The sequence below is a fragment of the Dipodomys spectabilis genome, unplaced genomic scaffold (genome assembly GCF_019054845.1).
Source record: "Dipodomys spectabilis isolate Male_0828 unplaced genomic scaffold, ASM1905484v1 ptg000219l, whole genome shotgun sequence".
In the NCBI taxonomy this organism is placed as follows: Eukaryota; Metazoa; Chordata; class Mammalia; order Rodentia; family Heteromyidae; genus Dipodomys; species Dipodomys spectabilis.
The window spans coordinates 4,123,528-4,143,780 of NW_024870896.1; the positions used below are offsets into that span (position 1 = coordinate 4,123,528).

Sequence of the window (20,253 nt, forward strand, 5' to 3'; positions counted from 1 at the left end):
TCCTATAATCCCAGCTACTCAGGGGGCAGACAGGGGGACTGAGAATTCAAGGCCAGATTTGGTGACTCAATGAGATGTTGTCTCAAAAAAAAACTCTTTTTAAAAGCGGGGTTGTAACACTGGTAAAGCATTTTCAAGCACGCTTGGGTTAATTCTATTCTAGTGCTGAAAAAAAAAGTTAAATCACAGGAAAAAGTGAAATGAATATATGCAATGCATACAACAATTAAATATTTAAATGAAATGTCCTATATTCCTCACTCAAACTCATTATTTTTGAAAATAAACAACAAGGAAAATGCTTGCAGACTAACTGAGCATGGGTGATAATTTTATAAAAAGGACAAAAATTAAAAAGGTAAAAATAACAGCAGCAAAGAGAAATGGTGTCATTGTGAAATTATTCCTAAGATTCAATACAGAGGACCAAAAATCATACAGGAGGCTGGGTGCTGGGTGCTCATACCTGTAATCCTAGCTACTCAGGAGGCTGAGATCTGAGGATCACAGTTCAAAGCCAGCCCAGGCAGGAAAAGTCTGTGAGACTCTTATCTCCAATAAACCACCAGAAAACTGGAAGTGGCGCTGTGGCTCAAGTGTTAGAGTGCTAACCTTGAGCTAAAGAGCTGAGGGACAGCGCCCAGGCCCAGAGTTCAAGCCTCATGACCAACCAAAAAAAAAAAAATCATACAGGAAATATTCACTGAAAGATAAGGGTTGGGTATGTAACTCAGTGGTAGAGTCCTTGCCTAGAAACTGCTAGCAAGGGTACACTTTTTTTTTCCTATGAAAATCAGTGAACACTAAGATAACTTACACAAATTGTCATACTTCCCTGGGGAGGCTGTTGCTTTATAAACTTCAGATGGTGGCTATGTGCACCAGTATGTTCCTTTTGACAGATAAGTTGATATTACGAATAAAAGCCTTAAACGCTAGCTGTGCAATTCCTCATTTGGCATATTCTTCCTGAGGAAATATAGTCTAAATATAGCTGAAGATAGCTGCTCAAAGATATTCTTAAGACTACTATTTATAGTTTTATAAAAATGGAAATTACCTAAATCTAGAGCACGGAGGAATCCCTCTGCATAAACTATACATTTCATGGGTATGTATTTGATAGAAAATTGGGAAGGATTTAACACTGTGTTGACACATAATTGGTGACAACTTTGCAAATATTTATGTGATGTTGACAGCATGATGTATGCATTTAATCAGATTCTCTGGAAAGAAAGCCACACACACACACACACACACACACACACACACACACACAGAGGAAACAAGGTTCTGAAATGGCCAATCTTCAAATATTGGATTTATTAGATTATTTGTTGTTCTTGTTTATATAATTCTGGCTAAAATTGTGGTTGATCATACAGAGGAAGTGGAGCTGGAGGTAAAAGTGAGCAGCTTTTACATAAAGAGAATCAGTACATGCATGAACAAGACTGCTAAAAAAAAAAAAGGAATCCAGGGACAAACTCAGAAAGAAACATGAAATGGAGTCTGGAAATGGAATGGTGCATGTTTCTAAAGGAGTAGGAGAGTAGCAAGCCTGTCTGTTGTGGAGTAGAAGGAGATAAGGCAGACAAGATGTCCTGAGGCTGGGTGTGGGCAGTCCCAGGAAGAGGAAGTGAGTCACACACTGTGCGGGCGGAAGGGGAGGGCCACAGGAAGTGGGTGTTTAGAGCCAGAAGCCCTTTGTGTTTTTAATTGGCTGATCTGCCAGCAGTTCATTAGAAGTTAGGAGGTAAGAAGCTGGGGGAGATTGGAGTTGATGTTGTGATCAGTTGAAATGGACAGGAAGGAAACAGATTCCATGGTGCCTGAATGCCAGAAAGACAAAGCAGAAGGCAACACAACAAACCCTAAATTCAATACTCGGGCAGCATGCCAAGTGTGCAGGAGTGATGGCAGAAACGGTAGGTGCTGGTTGGAGCGTTACCACTGCCTTTCAGCAGACTGGAAAATGTACAGCCAGGGGTGGTGGTACACCCCTGTAATCCCAGTACTTGAGCGACCGGGTCACTAACATGGCAAGTTCAAGGCTGTGGAGATGCTGTTTTGAAAAACAAAAATGAACAGAGGCTTCTCTGAACTTCTTAATGCTTTTCCCATGAGTGGGTCAAAGCATCTCCGTGCACCCCAGTGCTGTCTCCAGGGCTCCTGTCTTACTCTCTGCCTCGATGAGCCCTTGAACTGTGTCAGAGGGCCTATGTGGAATGTCTTCGAGCCTGTGCTTTGTGATCCTCTGGGTGGGCTGAGGGATTGAGTGGTAAGGACGATTTTCCTCAGTAAAGTTTTGTACTGAGTCTCCTTAGTCTACAAAGGTTAAGAGGGAGCTAACAACCAAACAAAGAAAATAAAGGTATTCATCATTATTTTGTTTTCTCTGCCAAACACTTTATTGTAGAGTTCTCCTAGGGATCATTCACAGCTGAGCATTTATCTCTAGAATGGGACCTTCATTCTTTTAGAATCAGACTGAAACACTCTCCTCTCTATATACTTCTGTAAAGATCACGAAGCAGGCCAAAGCAAAAGCAAGCAGATACAGGGATGGCCTCTGTATCCACCACTTGGGAGAGTCCTGCTGTCAATCAGGGAAAAGTCCAGGCCAGCTCCTGTCTGCCTGTGTAACACCCTGGTCTTGTTTCCCTTAGGTGCCTATCCTCGGCTCTCCCTGAGTTTTCGGTTGAAGAGGAACATTGGCTACTTCATCCTCCAGACTTACATGCCTTCCATACTGATTACCATTCTCTCCTGGGTGTCCTTCTGGATCAACTACGACGCCTCAGCCGCCAGAGTCGCCCTGGGTACGTGCTTGCTGCTCAGTGATTTCTAAGATGGAAAGTGACCGTGTCATTACAGCACTAAGGGAACTGAAAAGCAAATAGTTCAACTCCAGTTTCTGGACATCATGACACCAGCCCTTGCCTACAGAGTTCCTTTTCTGTCTCAGGATGCTAATTTCATGCACGACTCCCTTGATGTGTTAATTTAATTATAAGGCTCCGATGTGAATTTTCATGCCCATGAAAGGGAGGGAAAAAAATTTATGCTTGGAGACTATTTGCCTAGTAAAACTATTTTTGACACTCATTTTGAAAACAAGGAATAACATCCTCCTGCCCAAAATTATTCCATAGCCCAGAAAGAATTATTCATTGTGCGTTCTCCTTTTTAAAAAAAAAAAGCTAGAAAAAATTAGTCAAATATTACAGCCTATAATTGGAATTATACAATTTGTTGAGCATTAACATATGCAATTAATTCTAAGCCATTCCCTAGGGGTCTTAGTGATCCTGCTGACCATTGACAATTATTAGATTACTAACTGGTGTACAATATATCTTATAGGTTCTGATATTGCTTCTAATATGTTAGTATTCGAAGAAGGCTCATAATCTCCAAAACATTCTCGGCTATTATGAAATTTCATTGACCAAATAATTAATTGAACATATTTTTGTAAAAGTACTGAGCCTGATGAGCTATTATCAGGACCTTCTCTGTTTGGCTAGGGTTAAATTTAATTCCTGACAGTGAAATTATCAGTGGAACTTATATAAACTGATGGAAAGAAATGATCAGCACACATCCTGGTAGGTTAGGCTGCACGAAGTCAGAACTTCCCGTGCCAGTCACCCCCTTCCTGCCCTCCTTTCTTGTGTACCCAACTTTCCCTAGACTGAAGGCTGATTTCCATTGCAATGGTAAGAGAAATTTCTATGTGAATGCATGGGTTGGATCCACAATTCTGGAACTTTAACATCTACGTTCAAGATTTGGTTATTTCCCAGCTATAACACATAACTGTTGCTTGAGGGAAAAAAATTCAGGCAGCTATTCCTAAAGATGAATTTTAAAAAAGATGAATTTTAAAGATGAAATTTTAAAAAAGACTTGTTTGTCTTTCTAATGAATTCAAAAAGCAAAATTCTCTCTCCCTCTCCATCTCCTTATTCTATCTTGTGTGCCAGTCCTAGGGCTTGGACTCAGGGTCTGAACACTGTCTGTGAGCTTTTATGCTCAAGGCTAATGCTCTACTACTTGGACTACAGCTCCACTTCCAGTTTTGGGGTGTTTAATTGACGACAAGAGTCTCATGAACTTTCTTGCCTGGGCTGGCTTCGAAACATGATCCTCATATCTCAGCCTACTGAGTAGCTAGGACTACAGGCATGAGCCACTGGTGCCTGGCCAAAAATTCTCTTCTAAAACATATCAAGATGTCAAACCATTATCCCCTCTCCTATTACCCACGCTTGGCGGCTTCTGTTTCTGATAGAACTGGCTTTCTCTTTCTTACACTCTTTTCTTTTGATTGTGTAGACACAGATCCAGATATTGTAGAGCTTATTAGCTTACAAAGCTGCAAGTGCTGTCTTTCAGATAAGTAGTATGAAAATAGGAAATCACTGGGGACATGCTGGAGCCTGGAGAAAGCCTTCATAGCCCAGAGAGCTGTAGCCAAAACTTCAAGAGCTTCTGAACGTGGAAAATGTGTCCTTGTGGTCCTCAGTACAGAAGCATTGTGCACCCCAGGGCTGGAATGATCTGGCATCACAAAGAGTGTTTTCCAACTATCACAAATTCTGTGCCTCCTCCATTGAAAACTTCCTCTTTCACGATGCAAAGGGCGTTCAAGCAAACCCAATCTCACTATATATATATATATATATATATATATAGTATATGTTATATATTATATGTTATCTATAATATATGTATATATAGTTTATTATATATTGTATATAGAATATAATATATGTTCTATAGGATACTATAAGATAGAATATATACTGTTATTATATATTAATATATAGAATATATTACATGATAATATATTATAAATATTAATATAATATTAATATGTTACAAATTCTATTATGTATAGAATACATAATTATACATAACATCCAATAAGAGTATATTATATATACAATTATACTACATATACTATTATTATATATTATATACTAATATATATTATACACATAAAGGTCTTATCCCCACAGCATTATTATTATTGTTTATCTCAGGCTCACATCTCAGAGGCTTTGTTAGCTCAAGCTTTCCCCTGGAAGGCTGTTGGGTTCAGAGACCTGGGAAGCAGGTGTGAGGTCACAAGGGAGGCACTATATACAAGTCCCAGGTAAAGGAACTTTCTAGCAGACAGCCCTGGGGTCTGCCTCTCGGGAAGTCCCCTAGTCTCTGCTGTCAGAGTCCCAGCAGGATGCTTATGCCCTCTGGTCAATATGAGATCTATCTCTGAGTCCGAGTTAGCGGGGTATTGGGAAATCTCTCTGGTATTAACTCATTGATCAAGTAGAAATATTTATAAGGTCATGAATGTATTCATAAGGTGCTGAATATGGAAAGTATGGAAACCGGAACCCTCAAGATGAGGCTGAAACTTTTCCAGTCCTTAGGAGCCCCAGTCCTTGGCTTGGGCCAGGGATGTGACTATACATTCTGCAGAAGACCACTGTGCAAAGACAGGGAAATGAGGCAGAATACCCTGGGTAAGCTACTTGATGCCAGAAGAATGATTTCAGCACAGGTAGTCTCTATCCGGGGCCTTCCCCGTTACCTCATCCAAATACAGTCAATCTTCCCAGTGTCCCTTGCTGCAGCTTGGGCTGTCTGTGGCCTATTGGGGTCCAGAAGTGTTTAATGGAAAACTCCAGAAACACACAATTCATGCTGTAAATAATCTTTCTTACAAACTGTTATTCTAACTGTTCTGGTTTAGTTATTGATGATAATCTCTCAATGTAGGTAGTCTAGAAATTAAATATGATCACAGGTATCTGTGTACAGGGGGAAAAAACAACAAGCAGAATTTAGTGTTATCCATGACTACAGGCATTTGCTATGGGTTTCGGATATAGTTCTGTGGATGCTGGTGACTCCTTCCTAAATTGTCAATATATACTGCATGGAAATTATTCAGTCTACTTGCATTGTAAGAATCAAACATGTATTTAAAAAGAGAAAGAGAAAAAAGCAAACATTGTTATTGTTAACATCATAAACGTCAGCACACTGAGGAGCCTCGAGTTGAGGGAGGAGAGTAGACTGGTTGCTGGGTTTCCACTGTGCTCATCTGCTCAAGAGGTATCAGAATGTTACACCTCTCCTGCTCAGGGGCCACTGAGCTATCAGAGATGCCAGCCACCCAACCGCAAAGTGGGACACTGAATTTTGTGGTCATCTTCAAAACCATCCCTACAAAATAATGGTAATGATAATGATAATAACAACATCATATATAATAATATCATAACTTGAGGGGTCAGCTGGGGCTGGGAGAGATGGAGAAAGATGATGGAAAGGGGTGACACTGATCAAGATGCATTGTCCTCACAAACTGAGGACAATGTACAGCTCCTTAAAGATCATTCTTTAAAAAACACTATAGAGTGAAAGCATATACGGCTATCATCTAAACTACATTATTTGGATCGATCAGAAGGAAAAGGAAGATTTTTTTTTTACTTCATGATCATCTTTCTATCTGCAGATTTTTGAAAAAGAAATTATTTCATTACCATAATCTCCATGAAAAAAAATAAGTGAAAGCTTATAATTAGTCAGAAATTATAGCAGTCTGGTAAGAATACAGGAACATAACAGGCACAACCACCCAGCTACCTCTTATATCCCAGTGAGAAGTCCACTTAGAAGTTCAAGGTTAAGGACAGAGAATCTAATGGCTTCAATTCAAGGCCTGGTTGCTGTCCCTAAGCTCTTCGGCTCGAGGCTGGCACTTTATGACTTTGAGCCACAGCTTCACTTCCAGTTTTCTGGTGATTTATTGGAGAGATTCTTATCTCATGGACTTTCCTGCCTAAGCTAACTTGGAACCGTGATCCTCAGATCTCAGCCTCTTGAGTAGTTAGGATGACAGGCGTGAGCCGCCAGCACTGGCAACTGCTCTCTATTTATTAGCACATCACTGATGGCTTTAGATGTAATCTTTAGACTTCTCAAGGTAGTAGATAAAGGCCGCAATGGGCTGTGGGTCTGAACCATGTGACTCCACCATGGGAGCTGTGTGCTTCCAAAAGGGTCCCGGAGAGGAAGAATACACAAATGCATGTGAGCTAAGAGCTCATATCCATCGACCCAATCGGAAAGACTAGAGTCCTATAGGAGACCATTTTTTCCCTTGCTATGACGCTATACCAAGGCTGGGTGCGGTATAAAGAAAAGAAGGTGATGTACCTCACAGTTCTGTAAAGGTTAAGAGCATGGCACCAACAGCTGCTTGGCTCTGATGGAAATCCATGGTAGAAGGCAATGTGTACATGTGTGAGAGACAGAGACTGTTAATCAGACCAAACAGAGATCCCAACCATGATCTAGGTCACTCACACCACATGAAGAACAGGTGACATCCTCATCCTCACGTTTTCAGCTCAATTCCTGGGGATGTCCACGGAGGCCTGTTATACCCAGGCCCATTCAAGTCAACCAGCTTGGAGAGGTGAAGAAATGAGCAGAGCAAAAGCAAAGCATTTGGGCTCCACAAATCCACTTGGAAAGGAGAAAGATAGTAGTGGCAGCAACTTTGCAAAAAAAAAAAAAAAGGTTTGAATAATGGCAAGAATGCCTAATTTGGTAGCATTTGCATGGTGTTTTCCCATTTATTTGTAAACTGTAATTATCCCATTGCCATGTTCAAATTTTAAAAAGTCCCCAGGTGCACATGAATGTGATGTTAAAGGAGACGCTTAAAATACTCCAGCATCTTAGATTTCCATCCACTCTATAAGCAATCGTGGTTTGCAGCTAGACATAAAAATAGGTTCTCTGGCTCTTCTGGTGCTTGGCTGTTAGTAGCAGTTCAGAGCTCGGGGGAGGAAGAGAGCGTGTGTTGGAGAAGAAACCTTGACTCCCTTCCCTCCCTCCCTCCTTTGCCTGCTCATCCCAGGCCAGCTGAGCCCTAGAGTCTTGAAATCCTCCCTGGAGGACACAGTGTCAGGAAGCGTGCGTCTGAGGGTGGGTAGAGGTCAAGAGAAGTGTAAACTGAGATGTTTAACGAACATTGAGCAAGGAGGGCATGAATAAAGTAGCCTGACTGTCCTCCAGAACTTCCTTGGGAGTGCTGGCCTGTTGAGGTGGCATTGCTTCTTGGAGTCCATTTCACATTCGTTTCTTGAAATGGCAGTTCAGGGGGCTGGGAAGGTGGCTTAGTGGTAGAGCGCTTGCCTTGCATGCATGAGGCCCTGGGTTTGATTCCTCAGCACCACATAAACAGAAAAAGCCAGAAGGGGTTCTGTGGCTCAAGTGGTAGAGTGCTAGCCTTGAGCTGAAGGACAGCGCCTAGGCCCAGAGTTCAAGCCCCACAACAGCAAGCAAGCAAGCAAGCGAAGGAAGGAAGGAAGGAAGGAAGGAAGGAAGGAAGGAAGGAAGGAAGGAAGGGCAGTTTAGAAAGCTCTTCTGCCTTTTCCCTAATTCAGGGACAGCTGAGGATGAGTAGGAAAAGGGCTGGCATGCTTCTTGGATGTGTGTGTGTGTGTGTGTGAGAGACAGAGAGAGAGAGAGAGAGAGAGAGAGTAGTCCTAGGCTTGAGCTCAGGACCTGGGCTCTATCCTTGCACTTTTTTTCCTTTTGCTCAAGGCTAGCACTCTCCCAGTTTGAGCCATAGCTCTACTTCTGCCCATTTTTTGCTGGTTAGTTGGAATAAAAGTATCTCATAGACTTTCCTGCCTGGGATTGGCTTCAGACTGTGATCCTCAGACCTCAGTCTCCTGAGTCAACTGGGTTGGACTGCAAGCTTAGAGTCTCCAAGGCAATACATGAGCTGTTGCGTTTCCTCTCCCACTAAGAACTAAGAGACCCACATGTATTCTGTAGGCATAGCTTCGCACATTCCAACAAACCAAGTGACCCTTGATCGCCATGGCCTCAAATTACCCAGTGCAGAATCTTTGTATGGAAAGAAATTGTGGGACAAATGGGGTGTGTGTGTGTGGAGGCGGGGGGTCCTTGTGTGGTTTTAAGGACTCAACTGAGCTTTACTTGGGAGGTAGTGAGGTTATTCTCATAGTATTATATAAGAAATTCAACAAAATGACAAAAACAAATGATCTGCTCACTGGCCCCAGAATCCAGTGCAGTTCAATCCAAGGGAAAGCATTGCTTCACCACAGATATTTCCTGACTGCCTTCCTCACTGAGGAGAGAAAAACAAAAATCTCTCTGCAAGGTGATCTTCCCTCAGGAGTACTGCTCCCCCTTTAGCTCAGACCCAGACATCCTGTCCCCCTATACCATTTAAAACACCATGGCTGCCATCCATGAGCTTCTACTCTGCCTGGTAGAAGAAATGACTTTTCTTCTGTCTTCTTCTGATGAGGGCCAGGGATATCTCAAGGATCTTTTTCCTTCATGGCTCCACTTCTCCAGCTTTTTGTACATAGGCTCTCCAAGAACCACTGGAGTCACAATGACAGACGTGAAAATGCATAATTGTCTCAGCAAGGCAAAATTTCCTCCTGCATGGAAGGGTGTGACCTCAGCCAAAAATCGGGCCAGCAAGCCAGGCTGCTCCAATATGTATCCCTACTTCAGCAGGCCCCGGCCCCCCTCTGCTCCAATTGGTTGAGCTCAGGCTCCCCACTTGCTCATGATTGGCTAGTTTGAAGAAGGTAAAGGTGTATTTACATAAAGTCGTTTTGAAATAAGATTAACATTACACAAATAATTTCAACATGCACCCCACAACCCTCTGCTATTTCTTGAACAGTCTGAGGCTTGTAGTAATTCCATCTTGAAAAGTAATCAGTTTAAGACAAGAACTTTACGTTTCAAAAGATGCTCTCTTATCCTAAAAGCAGTTTCTTTTCTCCTTAAGAAGAGCTAAGCCACCAGGCCAAAGTAAGAACTTTTCAATAACACATTGTGATAGGAAAGACAGTTTTTTTTCTCATATGCTTTAGACCACCTCAAATCTGCAGCTTTGCATCCAGATAACTTAGCACTTCGCATTAAATTCTGGGCTTCTTTAGATTCCTTTCCCAGTGATGGGGTTTGAACTCAGAGCCTGGGCACTGTGCCTGATCTCTTTATGCTCAAGGGTAGCACTCTAACACTTTGAGCCATAGCCTCACGTCCTGTTTTCTGGTGGCTCACTGGACTTTTCTTGCCCCAAGGCTGGCTTTGAACCACGAACCTCAGATCTCAGCTTCCTGAGTAGTTAGGATGATAGGTGTGAGCCACCAGCACCTGGCTAGATGTCTTTCATAGTTACAAGGAGTATGAACTGTCTAGCTGCCTTGTGTGTGTTTCTCTCCCACCCAGTCTCTAAACTCCATTTCCTCTGCTGGTAGAAAGACGATGTGGAGGAAGCTTGAGGCGCTGTGCTCTCATGGGCTCAGTTGCTCAGAGAACTGTTGCATCTTAGTGCTTGAAGCCGGATACAGCAGGAGGGTGAAGAATGAAAAGACAGACAGTGGAGTTGCCAGGCTCAACCACTCCCCTTTTCTCTCCTAGGGATCACCACCGTGTTGACCATGACAACCATCAACACCCACCTTCGAGAGACTCTGCCCAAAATCCCCTACGTCAAAGCCATCGACATGTACCTGATGGGCTGCTTCGTCTTCGTGTTCCTGGCCCTCCTGGAGTATGCCTTTGTCAACTACATCTTCTTTGGAAGAGGCCCTCAGAGGCAGAAGAAACTGGCAGAGAAGACGGCCAAGGCGAAGAACGACCGTTCTAAGAGCGAAGGCAATCGGGTAAGGCCCTCCATGGCCTGGACCCCACTCTGCTTCTGCCAAGTATCAGTCACCTTGTCACCTGCGTGGCCTGTCAACTGACGGGCGTTTGTTGGGAGAGAGTTGGGGGTTGGGGTGGGGGATTGCTGATGATAATCTAAATGATGATATTCTAAAATATTCCTCTGCAAAGCTAAAGCTGAGAGGCTTCCTTCGAGCCTAAAATGAATGGGGTGTGTGATTTCAGAGCTAATAAATCCATAGGTTTCCTTATGTCTGAACATGACAGACATAAGGAAGCCTATGAATTCATTAGCTCCGGGATTTGAACCCAAGGTCTTGTATTTGCGAGGCAAACATTTTTAGTTGAGTCCCATTTCTAGCCCTTTTGACATTTTATTCTTGGGATAAAAATCTCCCTACCTTCCCCCATGGAACCTGTTGGCCTTCCAGTCCTCTGCCTTCATAGTAGCTGGGATTATGGGAGTTGCATCTTCATACCTGGCAATAGGGAAGACTTTTGTTCCCAAATGAATGAATAATCCTTTAGTTGTAGAGTTGCCCGTTTCGATCACTTAAGCCTGCTGTCATTCTAAGCAAGGAAGAGCAGGCACACACGTCACCCGGTCTGCCTTGCTGCTTGCTGGCTGCTAGCCATCGCCCTGTGGGCAAAATCCAAAGTGGGAAGATATGAGCAAGCTGGGTAGTCAGGAGAACTGATCTGACGGCCCTGAGGCGGGCCCTCATCTCTCCTGTGTGTGCTCTAGACATTCACAGGTGGTACGTGTGCCTTTTGGGTTTGGTTTTGTAATTTAGTTTGTTATTATTATGCTGATGTTCAAATAGGTACAGTGGAGTTTCGATTCAACAAGCCAATCTGGGAGTACCGTGTGCCTTGATCAGTGTTGTCACCCTTATCCTTCTTCCTCTCCCCTAACCCCACCCATCCCCTGTATTTTCCTGGCTCCATTTTCACATAGGGACCTTGATTATTATGACTATGATCGTCCACCCTTATCCTCTCCATTTATCTACTCCTCTGCCCTTGAACTCAGCCCCCTTCAGATTCCAGTTTCATTTTGTTAAGAGAGTTGTTGAAAGGAGTTGATATCTTCCGAATCCTGTATAAACCATACCATCACCCCCAAACTAGAAAGGGTGCTGTGGCTCAAGTAGGAGAGCACTAGCCTTGAGCAAAAGAAAAAGCACAGGGACAGCACCCAGGCCCTGGGTTCAGGCTCCAGGACCAGCATACCCCCCCCCAAAAAAGAAAAAAAGTTCTTGTTAAATCTACTTACTTCCAATCCCGAGGAGAGCTGTCTTTGCTGTTACCCATGCCGTTCCTGCCATGCGTCTTCCCTGAACAGGGAAACCATATCTCCTTGGACAACCCCTGTGTCCAAGGCAACCGAGTCTTCAGCACCCACAAATGGATGCAGGCAGACATGTTTAAATGAATGTGTACATGGCGCCCTTCTATTCAGCAAAGTGTGACTCAAACTGGTCAGAAAAATCAGAACTCTGCGAATAAAACCAGGCTTTCCACAAGCAAAATAATCTTAAATTTTCATACTTGGGGAATAGACTCGGGGCCATCCTGTTACATTTCTAAGGAGGCCTGTGTCCTGCTATAAATACACAATATGCCTTGGCCCGGTTGTTTCCATGGAAACTGGAATTCATCACATCATTACTGTTTCCATGACAGAGGCACTCAAACACACGCGCGCGTGTGTGCACACACACACACACACACACGGACTACTGTGTCTTTCCAGACTTATTTCTTCTGTATTTAACCAAATCATAAATTTTATTTCTTTTCTTCTAAATGAGACTCTTGAGAGGAAATTGTTGGGATACAGAAATACCTTTCTGAGTGAGACACATACAATTTAAAACAAAACTGAGAAAAATCCTGGTATCATACACTAAGACAATTAGCAGGATGCACAGAGAATATGTTATAAATTGGATCCGGAGTAGATTTTTTTAAACTTGATTCAGGAGTCCATTTTTATTGTTTCTTTATCCAAAAACTTTGCTTCTCACTTTATCTAGCAGGTCTAATGAAGCTTTCACATGTTCACATTGTTCAAATGCTATAGAACTATGGATCAGTGATTTATATCAGAAAATAACCCAAAAATGCATGTATTCAGATTAAGAAAAATAAACATCAAAAAAGTGTTCCTCATTTAAGAATTTAGGATTTGTTTATTTGGTGCTAGCACTGTGGCTTGAACTCAGATCTTCCTGTTGTCCTTTAGGTTTTTATTGTTGTTTTTGTTTAAAGCTAATGCTTTACTACTTGCACCATACTTTTCATTTCTGGATTTCTGCTGATTAATTGGAGATAAAGAGTCTCATGGACTTTGGACCATAACCCTCAGATCTCAGCCTCTTGAATAGCTAGGATTACAGGTTTGGACTTCTAGTGCCCAGTTTAGGAACAATTTTTAAATAGAACTTAACCTCCCAAAGAGTTTACATCAAGTAACAGAAATACAAGAGAAGAGAAAAAAATCACAAATTTTATACCAAACAGAATGGCACTGTATACAAACACAACAAATTTAACAGTCCTTAACAAATAATATTTACTTGTTAATTTTAGTGATAACATTTTGTGTGTGTGTGTGTGTGCACGCACACACACTCACACACGCACGCCAACCTGGGACTTGAATTCAGAGAATGGTTGTTGTCCATGAGCTTTTTATCTCAAGACTAGAACCCCACCCATTGAAACACAGCTTCACTTCTGGCTTTTTGATGGTTAATTGGACACAAGAGTCTCACAAACTTTCCAACCTGGGCTGGTTTCAAACTGCAATCCTCAGATCTCAGCCTCCTGAGTAAGTAGGATTACAGGTGTGAACCATGAATATGTCTACTTAGTAAAGAACAAGATTCCACCCCTGGCATGATAAATCCTTTCATTTTCTTCTGAAGGTAGAATTTTACTTAAGTAGAAGCTGGAAGGTCAGTAAAGAATGAAATATCCACTCTGTGCCAGTCTGGTGATATATTGTAGGATAAAGGCCAAATCCCTCTGCAGTATATTGTAGATGGAGTGGTTTTAGTTTTTGAGGGATGGCACCTGTCAAGGCTATAGAGTTGGAAGAAAAACTACATCAAAATCAGTAATTCTAATTATAGTAGATATGAGATAGGCCCTTCAAAATAATGAGTATTCATGAAATCATTTAAAAATCGCAAGTCATCTGTCAGTCTATAAAGGGCATTTCGGCTTTCTATTTCATCCACAAGCACTTATTTATATTTTAAGACTTACATTCTAAACAGTAAAAAAACTCAAAGTTCCCATCTCTTTTGGAAATATTTATTTAAAATATTTTGTTACTAAGATTTAACCGATTTAATAACCTTTCATCCTCCCAGAAGAAAAAAAAAATCTCTTAGTAATTTTGAGGTGAATTTTCTACATAGTGGTTCATATTTTATAAATGAAATCCATGTCAAAGTAAAATTATAAGTCAAGCCATCCAACTAGCAGGGCACCAGTGTAGCTCATGCCTAGAATCTTAACTCCTTAGGAGCCTGAGACATGGAAGATCAAAGTTTGAAGCCAGTTAGAGCAGCAAAGTCCATGAGACTCTGTTTCCAAAAGCAGCAAAAAGCTAGCCTGTAGAGGCTTTGTTCTAGTGGTAAGAATACCACCTGTGAGCAAGAAAGCTGAGCGAGTACAAGATCCTGAGTTTTGGGGGTCAAACTATTTTACACTAAGATCTTTTTTTTCATTTATTTGTTTTTGTTGTTCATGGGGCTTGAATTCAGGGCATGGGTTCTGTCCGTGAGCATTTTCCACTCCAGGCTAGTGCTCTACCACTTTGGGCCACCATACCACTTCCGGTTTTCTGTTGGTTGATTGAAGATGAGTCTCATGGACTTTCCTTCTAAGGCTGGCTTCGAACCATGATCCTCAGATCTCAGCCTCCTGAGTAGCTAGGATTACAAGTGTGAGTCCAACTTACACTAAGATCTTAATGCAACATGCATGCACTTGAGTTCCTTCGCACACTAGAAACTAGTATTATCTGAATACTTACTTCCGTGAAAAGTGTTCACCCACTCTGAAATGGAGTATGTCAAACTGCATTGGTTCTTCAGCCTGCCTTCAGACACCCTGTGACCTGACACAGCTCTCAGGGAATCATAAATGTCCACAGCACCCAAAAGCCCTGTACCTTTTGCATACTGTGGGTGGCATTCGTTCAAAAACAGCTTTTGACCTCCCTCCAGCTATGCTTCATTCACTGGAGTTCAGAGACACTCACCGAGATTCCCACTTTCATGAGGTTCATCTCCCAAACTGATCATGGTGGCTACGAGGTATTTGGGAAAACAGAAAATCCATTCACACCAAGTTGTTACTCAGGCTTGAAAACTCCACGTTCAATTGGCCTCATTTCTTGGGTCTCCTCCACTCCCTCGGCCGCATTCCCCAAATCACCCTATGTGATTGGTTTTTCCCTCTGCCTTCCCATTCTCCTATCTCCTTTACCTAGATGTCACCTCTTTTGGGGTCCATGTGTTCTCCTTCAAGACTAAGGCAGATGCCCTTCCAGGGCCTTTTCCTTCCGCTTCTTCCTCCCCCTTGTCTACATCTTGCATTTGATCACTCCCTGCTTCCAAGAGTTGACAGAAAAGGGACCTTCTCTGAGCTTGAGAGTTGGCAGATGGCTCACACTCCATGTGCATCCATCAATCTTAGCCACCAGCTAGCATCCACTTTCTTGTTCTGCTGAGATCTTTGTACAAAAGCCCGAGTGGATCCTAGATGCCGGCAGTTCTGCCTGAGTGCCCGCCATGCTGGAGTTTGGAGCCATCTTATCTGGGGTCCTTGCCCCTGCTCAGTTCCACGTGGGCCTCTTCCTTTTCCCAGTAATGTGTCAAGATCCCTGTCTGTCCACTTTGCTAGATCCTCTTCTAGATGAATGCCTTTTACGACCTCAGAGGGCATTCCAAAGTTGGGAAGATTCAAATTGCTATGTGGATAAAGTATTCCTTCACAAAATGACTAGGAGGTCTTGGAGAAAGCCATAGACCTGTAGCTTACTGCAATAGAAAGGACAGGCTTGCAGAGACAGAGAGAGGCAGAGACACAGCCTTCAGACACAGTTGTAGAAGGCAGAAGGGAGTACATAGAACGTGCTAGAAGGAACGCCCAATGGATGGTAAAATGGGCCCCGGGGCCATGGCTGCTCCTAGAAAACAGCTACAGTCTCATCCTAGAGAAAGATGCTACCCGGAACCCCCAGATCCAGGGGGTTCTGTGGATAATTCCATGGAAATGGACTGTCCACAGACCATTTATGATTTGAAGCTGTGTAAAGCACAGCACAAAATGTTAGCATTTTTGCTGGGTGCCCTGGCTCACAGCTGTAATCCTAGCTATTCAGGAGGCTGAGATCTGAGGTTTGTAGTTCGAAGCTAACCCAGGCAGGAAAGTCCATGAGACTCTTATCTCCAGTGAACTACTCCAGAAAAAGCCAGAATTGGCACTGTGGCTCAAGTGGTATAGTGCTCTCCTTGAACACAAAGAGGCTCAGGGACAGCATCTAGGCCCTGAGTTCAAGCCCCAAGAGCAGCAGAAAAAAATTATAAAGTTTGACATATCCTTTTATAAAGTTGACTCTGGTTATTTTAAATACAGCTTTTATAAAAAAAAAAAAAAAAAAAAAAAAAAAAAAAAAAGAAGCTTCCTGCCAGTTCCAGGATTGGAAGAGGAGACACTACTTGAGTGTGTGTGCAGTTGGGGAGTGGGGGTGGAGGGGTCTTTAGTCTATTAAAATCATCAGCAATGTCCTCTGATCACAGAACCATTCATTGTCTTCTCCATCGTGATTTGATAAGTATTTCAGCACCAGAAAAGAGACAAGCCAACTAAGGTGTTGTCCCTGACAGTATAGAATAACCACATCTTATTGTAGAAGGTCCCTAGTACACCCTGAAACCATGATTAGTACTGAAGGCTAGACTAAATGTGCTTTCCAAACACACACACACACACACACACACACACACACACACAGCTGAAGCTGTAAGAGATTAATGAGAAGAAATCATACTATAATAACATGCTCTAATAAAAGCAATGGAACTATGGTTGCTCTCCCTTAAAATACTTTGGGTATCATATCCATCTTTTTCTCTAAGGATGATGTTAAACCTATACAATGCTCATAGGTCATGAGCCAAGCTAGGCTAGTGATGTTGACTTTGCAGTACTATTTCGGATTACTGAAATAGTGGAAGGCTGTCGTAATGAGAAATAGCTAGAACTTAGCATCGTCAGTAGTGTCGGAGCTTTAATTTTCTCTTCAGTAAGGCCTTGTGTCTTGTCATGTGGAATTTCAGTTTTCCAACCAGTTCCCCTTTCCTTGAGAGACTCTTTAAACCAAGGAAATAATATCTCTAAAGCTGTAGCTAAATCTTCCCAAGACCTTTTTTCTTTCTCCTTTCAATAAAATGAGATATAGGGTTGGATAGATGTCCTTATGACAAGCCCTCCTTCTGTCTCGGATTTGCATATGGAAATGAGATCTCTGGACATGTGCATTGTCTCACCAGAGTACCTTTTCTTCCACCACCACCCCATCCCTATTAGGTGGACGCCCATGGAAATATCCTGTTAACATCACTGGAGGTTCACAACGAAGTGAACGAGGTCGCTGGCGGAGTGGGTGACACCAGGAATTCAGCAATATCCTTTGACAACTCAGGAATCCAGTACAGGAAACAGAGCATGCCCAGAGAAGGGCACGGGAGGTACCTGGGAGACAGAAGCACCCAGCACAAGAAGACACACTTACGGAGAAGGTCTTCGCAGCTCAAAATCAAAATCCCTGATCTCACCGATGTGAATGCCATTGACAGATGGTCCCGGATCGTGTTTCCATTCACGTTTTCTCTCTTCAACTTAGTTTACTGGCTGTACTACGTTAACTGAGTGACTGTACTTGATTTTTCAAAGACTTCATTTAACACTGAGTGAAATATTACCCCCTGCCTGTCAAGTTTTTATACCTGTACACACACACACGTACACACACACACACATATGCAGACACACACACACATATATACATACGCAATTGTATATATATGTGAACTTTCTCAGCATATATATAAAATACACGTGTATATGAGAATGTATGTGTATATGTTTATACATGCGAGTCTGGAGACTCGTGTGTATGTGAAACAAATACACATACATATATAACATTTTGCAGCTAAGGACAATTTAACACGGGATTGCATATTAAAGAAAGTCATAGTTTTTCTCTTTTTCTTTTTTCTAATTGAAAGGGACAAGTATCATCTAAATATTTCTACCTTGAGAATGAGGGCGTGAAACAACCATCCCATCCCAGAAGTGTGTCTTTTCTTAATCCTAAGTTAGCCGTTTTAGTTTTGAAAACAAAATAATACCAGAATGAAACTTCTCAGTCTGATGTTCCGAAATTCATACAGTGGTCTTTGCTAGTTTCAGAAGAGTCACGCCAACTTCATACCCTCCTCTTTTATGCTGACCAAAGGCTGGTTGGCTTTTACTGGTACTGGATTAGACTCTTTCCATAATGGTTTAGCACACACTTACCTGTGGTTTTAAGCATAGATAGAGCCCACATTGGTGTGTGAAACTCCATTAGGAGTGAATGGCACCCCACTGTAAGTACTTTTCAGTATTGGTATGTCCAGGGGGCGGGGATTTTGTTCAATGGAGTGGACCCAGCTTAACTGTCCTGTGGGAACGTTCAATCACTGGAAAAGTGCTCTAGGCCTGCCTGTGTCTCAGGTTCTTTGTTATCCTAAGGTAAAACCATCAAGAGGATGAATCCCCAGCCCCCCTGCCCCTTGCAGTTACGTTCTCATTCTTACAACATTGTATGTTAAGATGAAAATATATATATATATTTGCATAATATGCCTACACATGTATATTTACCGAGATTTCTGTTTTCTTATGCTTGCTCTCATGGCAGCATGCAAGTGTCATATTTCTTTGGGTTATGTGATGTAACCGCTTTCTGTTATCTAGAAACTAAGCCGGAATCTACAGCACTTCTAAATGTTCGCTTTCAGAGACTAAGCAACATCCTCATGCCTTTTATTTCTGTACCTGACATCTCCATAAGCACAGCTGAGTTAACTCCTAGATCGACTAGAATTCTGCAGGAACATGATCCGACACACACCACACATCACCCAGACACCCCAAGACCGTACTGAGGCAAAGGAAGGTGACCGGAACACAAACACAAGTCACTTTGGCTTCCTTCTGCTTCACAGCCTCATCAGTTATTTGGACTTTTTAAAGCTCGTTAGAAACAAGACAAGGTGCACTGGTTTCATAGATGCAACCTTAACTTACTATTTAGATGAGATCTTTCTAAAGAAAAAAAAAAGATGATATATTTTTTGTAAACAATATTTCTATCACAGGCATCCATAAAACTGAACATGACTACAGTTGTGCAAACAGTGTCACAGTGAAGTGAAGCCTTTGGGAGATGAAATTTAAAAAAAAAAAAAAAGCAAAATGTGCAGGAAAGTACTGCTAAATGAATGCTTTCCCTTACTCCCTCCACCCCCTAAAAAAGTGCCACATTTGTTTTACCCTTTTTGTTCTGTCTAAAAACAAAAGACCAGAGTCCTGTCTGGCACTCAAAAGGGGCTAGCACCAGCTTTCTTTACATAAACAAAGGCACTATACTCCCCAAGGATGGGCCTGGTGGTAATAATGTCCATGAGCTGACTACTAGATTTTTCTTTCGTGGCCATAACCAGGTTGCATTAGCCGTGGTCTGTTACAATTCAGAATGCACCAGCTGATAAATCAAAGTCCCTGCCCCCCTCCTCCCCCCCACAAAAAATCTTCTGCAAGAGGCAATCACCAATTTGTCTATGTTTGTTTCCCTCTTTTTCATTCTTACCCTTCATTAACGTTTTCTACCAACTGATGGTCTCTGGGTTTATTTTGATTCAGAGATTAGTTCTTGGTTCTTGGCTATTTCTTTTCCCCTCTGGCATGTAACAGTTTCAACCGATTGGGAAAAAAAACCTTGTAAGTGGCCTTATCTTTGTTCAAATGTTAAACACAAAAGACATTTATGAAGACCTTATCCCTTTCAATACTTCAGGTATGTGGTTGTTTATTTTTTCCTTCCGGTATCCAGTAAATCACGGTATGAGCTCCACCGAGACATGGACTCCAATACTGCAAATGAATGTGGACAAAGCAGTAAATGACTTATACACTTCAGAACTGTGACATTAATAATTTGTGCAAGAATGGAAGTGATTCAAACCATCTTGATGCATAGTTGAGGAATCCCAAATATCAAAGGCAGAGACCCTTCCCCTCTCCCCCATGGGGCTCAAAGTTTAGCAGTCTACTTCCCAAGGGTTTTTTTGGATATAAATTTGCATGGTATAGTCATAATAGCTTTTGAGCTTTTTATATGCATTTGGCACCAAGATT

At 42.1% G+C, this 20,253-nt stretch overlaps 1 protein-coding gene across 2 annotated transcripts in view; it reads left to right on the forward strand.

Annotated features, from left to right (window-relative positions):
• Nucleotides 1-17,805, forward strand: part of Gabrb3 (gamma-aminobutyric acid type A receptor subunit beta3) — a 212,529-nt gene extending 194,724 nt beyond the window's left edge. Inside the window, exons 7-9 of one of the 2 annotated variants that reach the window (XM_042697461.1) lie at nucleotides 2,673-2,825; nucleotides 10,516-10,760; nucleotides 17,374-17,715. In XM_042697461.1, the coding sequence (XP_042553395.1) occupies nucleotides 2,673-2,825; nucleotides 10,516-10,760; nucleotides 17,374-17,715 (740 nt within the window). Of the gene's footprint in view, nucleotides 1-2,672; nucleotides 2,826-10,515; nucleotides 10,761-17,373 lie in introns of both variants that reach the window. The other variant, XM_042697460.1, reaches the window with a different exon arrangement.
• The last annotated feature ends 2,448 nt before the right edge of the window (nucleotides 17,806-20,253 follow it).